General features: G+C 36.4%; 1 protein-coding gene across 1 annotated transcript; it reads right to left on the bottom strand.

The window, feature by feature from the left end:
* Positions 1–3,623: 3,623 nt before the first annotated feature.
* On the bottom strand, positions 3,624–7,831 carry LOC121262646 (protein FAR1-RELATED SEQUENCE 6-like). The gene is made up of 3 exons (XM_041165214.1): positions 7,819–7,831; positions 7,541–7,777; positions 3,624–6,049 (listed from the first exon to the last, which is right to left on the bottom strand). The coding sequence occupies exon 3, from the start codon at positions 6,047–6,049 to the stop codon at positions 3,980–3,982; it is 2,070 nt and encodes a 689-aa protein (XP_041021148.1). The 5' UTR covers positions 7,541–7,777; positions 7,819–7,831; the 3' UTR covers positions 3,624–3,979.
* Between the last annotated feature and the right edge of the window lie 2,785 nt (positions 7,832–10,616).

Genomic DNA, 10,616 nt, shown 5'->3' with positions numbered 1-10,616 from the left:
GACTTATCTGTGAACCTCATAATAATTGTGGAGGACTGAAACAGAAGCATTATGGAACAGAGTCTGACAGATGAATATTCATGAATGATATCATCAACTTTCACGGTACCTTTACAATTAGTATTATCCTTTAGTTAAGTAGCGTAATGTCTAATTTTATCTAATTTTCAAAACAATGCAGGATATCTTTAGTTTGAGTTGTTACTTGGTGCCTGGTAGTGATGGTGGAGGGGACTATGCTTTTGGAGTTGGATTTGTTTACTTGTTTAATTTAATTATCATACTTTGTAAAATTTGAATGATTGTACTTTCACTGGTTTGTAAGTTTGTAACTTTGGTTGTTAAATTGATGGGATTAGGGGAGAGAGTCACGGAGGGACTTGTAACTCTTAACTTTGTAGTATTCGTCTACAGCTACAAATACTCATTAGTGAGTATGTTCGTGTGAGATGTTTATTGTTTGCACTTTGCAGGATTGTGCATTTAGATCTTCTAATCACTTTGTTGTATACGCGTACCGCTACAAATACTCCAACACCGATATTTTACATATTTTATAAATATATATGTGTTTTTACTTATATTAATCATATAAATTTGATATAACTATATCTTATATATTTAGTTAAACTCAATGATGTTACTATTAAATATAATAACTTATAATATTATTTAAACAGTAAAGAAAATAGCAATAAAGAAAATAACAATAATAACATAAATTTATAATAACTAAAGTATAATAATATGTAATATTAATGTATAATAACATGTATACTAATGTATAATTAATACTAATATAATAATTAGAATATAGCCTATTAAATACCATAGTAATAACTTATAAATAAATACTAACAATTAAAATTAAGTGATAAAAGAATTTTAAAAACTATAACTAAAAAACTTAGGGTTAAAACATAGATTAAAATTGATTTTGGATTTAGATTAGGCCTTTAGGATTTGAATTAGGGTTTAGAGAAAAAAAACCCAACCTAAAAGGGCCAAAACGTGGGCCAGCTGCAGTCTACGTAATACGGCGTCGTTTTAAGATTATAAAACGGTACCGTTTTACGTGGTGACTGAAAGCCACAAAGACTTTCTCCCCCCTTTCTCCGAAACGACTTCATTTCTTGTAGATCAATTGAAAAGGAAAAAGAACTATAGATGGCATCTATTTCCTTTTGTTTTTAAATGATCATTGATATACAATGAAGGCTGTGTTTGATGGTATGGTTCTTTTCATTCCAATAGCCATGGCAAGGAAGCTTGACAATCCAATAGCAAGAATAGGGATCGAGGGGGAAGGATTTGCAAAAGCAGGAAAACTCTTGCTAGCAAGTGTTTTGACATAGCATTAGAGCAAAGATACTGAGTTGTATGAGTTCTGCTCGAGCCATGTCGAGTTCATTTCGACCCATTTTTACTTTAACACTTGTTATAACACAATTTAACAAAGGTTTTCACAAGAATATGCCAACACACTCATTTTTACATTAACAGGTACATTGTCAATCCTATTGGCTTACTTTCAACCTCTTCCTTTGAGGAGTTTATTATTATAATTTGAACTCTTAATTAGCTCTCACCTTCAAGATGTTGTTTTCAACATGAAAGTTCTTTGTTGAATCATTTTCAATTCTGGGATTTTGCGTTAGATGGTCCTCTATGATTTGTTTGCTTTAAGTTGCATTCTTTGCAACATCAGTTTCTTTTATGGGGGAAGAATCTCACAGTTGCTGGCATGACAAGTAGGTTGACAAATGATGGAAATGTTGGTTCTCTTGATAATCTATCGACCTCAAACCACCTTCCTCTAGGATGTCAAGAATGGGTTGACTTGTTTGTGAGGGAGATGATGTGTGCTGCAAGATTATTAGAGATTTTAGAGGATTCCATCAATTCACGTGCTGGTGAGGCAACAAAATATCTTCACTGGGTAAGTTGTATATTTAATTCTCATGCCATTGCCTTTTTTGTTTTCTGGTATGAGATTAGTGGTAGGTCCTAGACTCTAGTGGTGTTGAGAAGCTACTTTGTGTGGAATTATTTAATGATGGACACCCTTGTAACCATTACATGAACATATGATCCTATCTCACTCGGTGTTTATGTGGAGTGGAGTTTGCCAGTTTTATGACCTTTCAACAACTCTTGTCCTCATCAAAAACCATGTGAAGCACTTGAAAACAAATGTTTAGTGGTGTAACCGTGTGAGCCATTGTTTGGCATGCCATTTACCTACAAGTGTTGCAAGGTTGAATGTTCTTTGCTCCCCTAAACTCATTTTGCCATATGACCACTAAACTATCAAAGTTTTTACTTCACTCACAAACTCTCACTTCTTTATAGTTTGTCCCTTCTCTAAGATCCAAACGTTTATATTGACCAAGGCCCCGTTTCGATCCTTGACTGCAATGAGTGCAGTTCACTTTTAAACTCCTTCAACCATCCAAACACCTCAAGTGAGTTGCATTATACATGAATTCGGTGGATTCATTTTCTGTAGATGGACGTGACTAGGCTGGCAGACAAAAGCTTATCTCTTCTTGCAGCTTTTTTTTTTTCCTCTCTCTCTCTAGTGAAGGGTGGAAATTGGAATCCCCTTCCCTAGGACACATTTTAGTGAAGGAGCAAGGGGTCCAACCCTCCAAAAAAAAACATGGGATTGTTTTATAGTCGAGAGTTTAACCATCCTTGTGTTGTAATGTTAAATATAAATTTAATTTCTAGCAGACTGATCTGTTTAATTTCATCTTGGTTTATACATATTTCTTAAGGTGTTGACAATGCACTTTCTGAATATAAACTCACTGTAAGACTTCATTCCAAATGTGGCACTTAGTGGCATTGCTTTTACTTTTATACGGTTTCTTTCTTTAAGGCATGATAAGATTTGAACACTGATAAATGGTTCAAAACATTGCCCACATGTGAACTTATATCTAGACGTCTGAACTTTCCACACACGAAAGAGTCACTCTATAGAACAGCATTCAAAATTGAGAGAGATTGCAAGCTGGACATATTACAACAAACAAAAAGAGAGAATTTACTAAAGCTGTTAAGATACCCCTGCGAGTAGGAGAGGCCAATTCTATTATCAGATGTTGTCAACAGATCATGTATGGCATCAGATGGTTTGAAGAAACTTTGTATTAGCAGTATTTGCATGTTCCATTCTTTGCCTTTCCTTTCGAAGACTCCTCTGGAAGACATAAGGAACAACGGCATGAAATAAAAGGGCTTTGCAAATGATCTAAAATAGCATGGAAATGCTAGATGCAACCCCATCGGCAAGGAGAGATTATTAGAAAGAAAATAGTTCTGATTTGAAATTAGTTAGAAAAATAGGCAGTGAGCAGGACTCTGGCATGTTGGCACCTCCATCCTTCCTATAGGAAGTGATGCTCTAGGGCCTTACTTTTCTTTTCTTTTTACATTGAAATGCATTCTCACGTATATTCACTGGTGCATTACAACCAACGCTGGACTCTTTGCAGTCAAAATTATCCAGACCAAATTGCAAGAGCAGATTGTGCAGTAGCATGATTACAAATTTAAAGCACTTTGGGTGGATCACATAGAACTGCTCCTATTTTTCTCATCTACTAAATCACAAGTTTCAAAACAGGAGGATTGTATTAACAGAAACAAATTACAAAAGGGCCAGTATATATACATCAAATCCCAGAAAGAAATCTGGGAAAGGAGAAGCCTGCATTATCCCAGAAAAATTCTATACATTATGATATTTGCCTAGAAGAGTATAAACAGGGCATATACTCCAACGCTTGATAAAAATGAAGAACTAAGTAAACTAAGACAAAGAATAAGCAACATGCAAGTTGCATAAAGCCTATCCATATTCTATGAAAGTTAAGTGACATCTGCTTGAACAGAGTGAAGGAGCCCTCAAGAAAAGGGAGGGGATAAAAATAAGGCTACAATTGTAGTTAAAGAAGGATCAAGGACATTGTCACAAGGCAATTTTATCCTCTCTGTTTTCTACAGTAGGAACCAAATTCAATGTGTCCTCAAAAGCTTGTAATGCCTGCCCGCCTTCTACATCGTGAACCCTATTCAATGACTCCTCAAAAGTTTGCAATGCCACCTTGTAATGGTCTAGAGAAATCACCCCTTCCTCCACAACTTGCAAGGCACTTCTGTATAATTGATTAAACCACTGCACACGGTCAGCTGCATTTCCAGAGCCAAGATCTGGAATGTATAAGCGCTTATAATCCTTCTTCCATCGTGACAGAATGTACTTAGGAGGGACCTCCTCCACCCCATTAAAATTAAGCACACACAACGCATGCCGGCACAGGTACCCATAGAGGTTGAAGCAACTGCATATACATCGAACCTCGCCTGCTGTTCTGTTGTACAGAACTTCAAAATCCCTAATCTCCCTCCTATTCCCCTCACCCAAAACACGCTCCTTGACCAAGAATATAATGATTGGCCCATCAACATGTAACTGAGTTGTGCTAAAACAAGAATACATCTCTTCCACTTCATATTGGAACTTCTTAAATACTTCTCTTGTGTACACTTTGGAGAGCTGTAACTCAAACGAACATCTTGTTTTCAGTGAGGGACTTGAGCTTCTTGACTCAATATCTGCATGGACTTCTTCTTTGTGCTTCTTATGAAGGGCTAATTCATACTTATCAAGAAATTCTTTCAAAGGAGTTTGTTTATGCACGTATTTATCGAAAAATGGATGCAGGGTCTCACCTGGATGTGAAGCAGACATTCCAGCAAAAAATGTGTCTTTCAGATAAACGGGTGCCCACATACCACGATCTTCATACAAAGATCGAAGCCACTCATGATCACCAACTCCAAAACGTTGGATCATGAATCCCCATGCGGCTTCAAATTCGCTCACCTTCAAAGTTTCATAAACTGCTTTAATAATTGATTTCCTGATTGCATCATAGTTATGTAATCCTCCCAGTTTTTCTGGAACTCTTTTCATGATGTGCGACAAACCAAAACGATGGTGAGATCTTGGAAATACCTCCACAATTGCACCCTGTAAAGCCTTGCACCTATCAGTAATAACAGTTTGTGGAGGTGGTCCTGACATACATTTAAGCCAAGTTCTGAACAACCAAATATAAGACTCTTTTGTCTCACCTGCAAGCAAACCACAACCGAGCAACGCTAATTGGCCATGCTGATTCATTCCCACAAATGCTACAAGAGGGATCTCATATTTGTTTGACAAATATGTATTGTCAAAATAAATAACGTCACCAAAATAACCACATGCAGCCCTGGACCTAGCATCAACCCAGAACACATTCCTCAAACGCCCTTCATCATTGATATCCATCAAGTAAAAGAAGTTTGGATTAGCCAGTTGCATACGGCAGAGATAGTTATAAATGGCCTGTGTGTCTCCCTTTTTTAGGCTCAGCTGATTGGGTTGATCAGTAAAATTCCCAACTGCTTTTGCATTAGAATTGGAGCCGCCATTGCCTCCAGCGTCTATCACAAGTGCTCGATACAACTTGATTGTACGGACTTCTGCATCAGCGTTTGACTCTGACTTCCTTTTAGCACCACTGCTTATCTTCTTAATTGATTTGTAGGTCTTATTGCCTAACAAGTGGTTGTGCTCATGTGTAACTTCGAGTACCCTCCACCTTTTCGAGTCCACTAACCTCATTCTTATCATTGCAGGACAACCAGTTCTCGTTTCCTTTCTTAAACGATTTACATCTTTAACTCTTTTGAAACCCTGGCTGCTGCAACAAAGTACTGCACCATACTTCTCTCTACTATTACGTTTGAACCATGAATTTTTCACTCTAACACGAAATCCCACTTCCTTAGCATAACAATTGTAATAATTGTAACCATCATCATATGACTCAAACTCCATTCCTACAGCAGGTGGAACAAATTCCTTCCTTCCTTCAGATATACCATTTTGATAGTCTAATCCTGTCATTACACCATCTTCTTCTTTGTGAATCTCATTGCATTCACCACCACCAGGCACTTGCTTACTTCCAAGGGAGGCATCTTCCATCTACAATACATAATCAAATTCTTAATTATTATAACATACTATCTGAAAAGCAGACTGGGAGGTTTGGATGGTGAGTTGAGATGAGACGAAAGTTGAAAGTTGAAAAAAATATTGTTAGAATATTATTTTTATTTTGGGATTTGAAAAAGTTGAATTGTTTATTGTATTTTGTTTAGGAATTTGGGAAAGTTGTACTGATTAAATGAGATAAGATGAGATGAGATGCTTTCTGAATCCATACAAGGCCTAAGAATAAAACATAAATGATCTATCACCGTAATTTACAGGTGATTCATGACGCACTTAATTATGTAAGGTGCAAAGAACCTATTCAGATATTAGTAATATATCAATCTCCTCTTGTTAGTAAATCAATTTTTTTTATCAGTAAATGAGAATTTTATTAAAATAGGCAAAGCCAAGTACATGGAACATATACCAGAGCAACACCTATGCATGAATATTGTGATAATAATAATAATAATAATCAGTCCAATGCCTAAATTTATTTAACGGAATGGCTGTTTGGACTAGGAAGGTCAGAAGCTTTGAAATGGCTGTTTGGGATAAGGTAAATCTGAAAGATGTGAAAAATCCAAACACGTGGTTATTTGGGGCAAATAGGGGAGACAAACAATAGAAAAAATAAAAGAAAAATTCCTGATCTACAAAAAGAGGTATAAATACAGGGTCAATCATCATCTGCTGTGCCACAATGTTTCCAATGTTTAAAATAACCACTGATTATTCTGGTACGAGGAATCTGGAGCCCAGGCGTGCTAGAGATTTGACCGGGGATGAAATGAGCTTGTGAGTGGAAGCTTCATGCATGATGCAGGTCTTTCAAAGTTACACTCTAATCCCAACAATGACCATAAAAAAATAATTCACGCGATCAAAATCCATGACATACAGGGCTACGCTTCAGAGAAACTCACAAACTTGCCTTCCTTTAAGACTAAATGAATTCCAATTCGTGTTCAAGTGCAAATTCAATGAAGAACATCATCGACCTAGATTTAGATGCAACAGTTTTCCAGTAGTGTATGTTCAACTTATATTAGAACTCAACTGTTGATTAAGACACTAATTAGTCTCTATGTACGCAACAAAATTAAACAATCAAGACCATGTTGAAGGTTCAAACTTTGCCAAGTCATGGGTATTGTTTTCATTTCATATTGCACTAACCTCCACTTGGCAGCTGAGAAAAACCGGAGCAAATACAAGAAAACAAAGGAAATTTATAACATTAAATAAGTTTAAGCCAAGAGTCTCAACTTTCCATGAGGTTTTATTTTTCCTTTCCTTCACTTTCTCGTGAACCAAAAAAAAAAAGAAAAATAAATAAAAGTTCAAAATACATCAAGAGAAGAAAGAAAGAAAGAAAGAAAGAATGATCCTACGAAAGTGAAAGAGCGACAAAAATTCAATTAGGACGAAAAAAGATAATTAGGGCAAATCACATGTTCGAGCCTTCGAGGTGCTTACAGTATAAGAGTTATGTTTCGGGAGTTGGATCCGTTAAAAATTATCCGCCGGCCCGAGAACTTGCGGAGCGGAGTCGCCAGTCGGACTATGATATAGGAGTCAGAAGTTTCTCTGCGTCTGTTTTCCATTTCCACTGAGATGAAGCTGGGTATTTTTTGCATTTCCGTTTTTGCCCCCACCTCAGGGTAGCTTTCATTAGGGTTGAGTACCTACCAAGTCGGAGTCGGTATGACCATCCTCTGACTCCAGCTCCGACTTTGTCGAAGGTCGAATCTGACCTCCAACTCCGACTTGTCAAAATGGAGTCGGATTTGATTTTTTTTTTTTTTTACTGTTTTTAACTTCATATTTGGCACATTTTTTAAAAAAGAATTTAAGCTTTTAAATTTAATTTTTTTTTCAAAAATCACAATCTAAAGTAAATAAGTTACTTTTTACCAAAAACATAACAAAAAATAAAACTAAATAAAAACAAGTAACATACTAAGTTACTAACATGCTTCAAAAAAATTAAAAAAACAAAATAAAAATGACTAATCACTCAATAAACATCCACTCCCATCAATGCATCATCCATCATCCACATCCAACTAATCACTTCAAGTCTACAATAAACATCCACACCCATCATTCATCAACTACATCCAAAATTATCCACACCCATCATCCATATCAATCATAATTATATGTTCTTGCAACGAATACAACAAACATTTTTTATTTTTTTTATAAGCACAACAAACATTTTTTAAGTTCTAATTTTGAAAAAAAGGAAACCTAACATTTTCTAAGTGCCAACCAAATTAAATGCTTCCAACAACAAACATATTACAACAAATTAAATGTTTCCAAGTGCCATACTGTCATTCCAACTTCTAAGTTGTGCTTAAAAAAAAATATGAAAAGATTTTAGTTAGAAAATATTTTGCTATGCCAACCAGAAAATGATAATGACAAGAGAGCTAACTATGAATTTTGCTATGCAGTAAATATCCATTATCCTCCATGAATTTCACAGAGAATAACATTATTACCATGAAATTTAGGAGTTCTCGAACTCCAAGAACTATATAATAGTTCAAAGAGACTAACAAACTCCAACCACTAACAGTTCAATAATCTTACAAACTCCAAAAATCCAATGCAAGCATTGTTGATGGTCCTCTCAATTCAACCAAGGAATGTGATATAAGTTATCCAATCTTTCTTTTCATGATTTTCAAGATTGTCAACCACAAAACAGGCATCAGCAGGACTTTCAAGGAATAACATGACAACTTATGTCGTATATGCACTAAATTAATTTATCAAAAGAGGTGATTTCGTCAAGTTTGAATTCCTAAAGGTGATAAAACTTCAACTTTGTATTTATAAAAATGTTCAACTTTGTGGCACACAAATTAACTTCCCAACCACACCATCAATTACACTCAAAAGGTGGGAGATTAATTCTTATCAAAAGTACCCTCTCCAATCTTTTTTTTTTTTAAGTAATCAATAATATATTAATAACAATAGGCAAAACCCAAATACACAAGATGGTATACAAGAGAGAAGACTTATCTAGGTTGAATTAAGGGAAACTAAAAAGTCATGAAAATTCAGGCTATTAAAATCTAAAGCAATGGCCCATAGAAATAAAGTATTGAAAAATAGAGTTCTAAGTTCCTTCGGAGACCGCTCCTTATTTTTGAAAGTCCGATCATTGTGCTTTTGCCATATACACCACATAATACAGATCGAGATCATTTTCCACACTGCCTTGATTTGTTGAACTCTTCTTGGAAGTGTCCAGCTAGCAATAGGTCTGCCACAGATGCAGGCATAACAAAGGATAACTCTATTGGGCTAAAAACTTCCACCCACAAAGCTCTAGTTGTCTTGCAATGTAGCAAGACATACCCTCTCCAATCTTTCTACATACTATCTCTCTTTATTTCCTTTACCTGTGGGGGTGGCTAATAGGATTGAAAAACTCTTTAGTGCCTTTTTGTGGGGTGGTATGGGTGAGGAATACAAGTTTCATCTTGTGGGTTGGCCAAAAGTGTGCAGTCCAAAGGAGATGGGAGGCTTGGGGGTGCATAACTTGATTACTTTTAATAAAGCCATATTAGAAAAATGGTTGTGGAGATTCCAATTCGAAGAGGATTCGTTGTGGAGAATGGTAGTGGATGGGAAGTATGGTTGTGATTGGGGGGTTTGGTGTTCTAAGGAGGGTAGGGGACTTATGGAGTGAGTCTTTGGAAGTTTATTAGAAAGGGGTGGAAGGTGTTTGCAACACACACTAGTTTGGAGGTTGGTGAGGGCACAAGAATTGGTTTCTGGTTTGATGAATGGTGTAGTGAGAGAGTTCTATTTTCTGCATTTCCAAGAGTTTTCAGATTAGCCAGAAATCAACAAGCTACTGTTTCAGACGTGTTATGTCAAGCCAATGGCACAATGTACTGGAATCTGACCTTTTCAAGAAATGTGCAGGATTTGGAAGTTGAGGAGATAGTATGTTTTTTTAGTTTCTTTATTCCAGGAAGCTAGGAGGAATTGGGGGAGATAGAATGCTATGGAAACATTCAAAAAAGAAAAAATTTTCTATCAAATCCTTCTATAAGGTGGTGCAAGACCACCAACCCATAATGTTCCCATGGAAGGGTATATGGAGAGTTCCAGTGCCACCTAAAGTTGCATTTTTTGCTTGGATTGCTGCTTTAGGCAAGATTTTAACGGCTGACAACTTAAGAAAGATGATTGTATTGGAGTGGTGCTACTTGTGTAAGAAAGATGGTGAAGCGATTGATCATATTTTTCTGCATTGTGAGGTGGCGAGGGAGTTATGGGATGACATTATCGGTAGGGCTGGGTTGTCTTGGGTTATGCCCAAGAGTGTGGTGGACCTTCTAGCTTATTGGAATAGGCAACATCCTAGCTCTCAGCTGGCTGCGACGTGGAGGATGGTCCCTTTGTGCTTATCGTGGTGTATTTGGTTGGAAAAAAATAAGAGATGCTTCAACAACAAAGAGAGAACAGTGGGGGAAATCTGGAACTTTTTTGTATTTTCTTTGGTTCAATGGTTTTCTGCTAT

Source organism: Juglans microcarpa x Juglans regia, chromosome 4S, assembly GCF_004785595.1.
Source record: "Juglans microcarpa x Juglans regia isolate MS1-56 chromosome 4S, Jm3101_v1.0, whole genome shotgun sequence".
Classification (NCBI taxonomy): Eukaryota; Viridiplantae; Streptophyta; class Magnoliopsida; order Fagales; family Juglandaceae; genus Juglans; species Juglans microcarpa x Juglans regia.
The sequence above is the reverse complement of the archived record's forward strand: the minus strand, read 5'-3'. Positions and strand labels throughout refer to the sequence as shown.

Excerpts from the sequence above, each read along its gene's own strand:
- LOC121262646 (XM_041165214.1), bottom strand. The coding sequence starts at position 6,049 with ATGGAAGATGCCTCCCTTGGAAGTAAGCAAGTGCCTGGTGGTGGTGAA.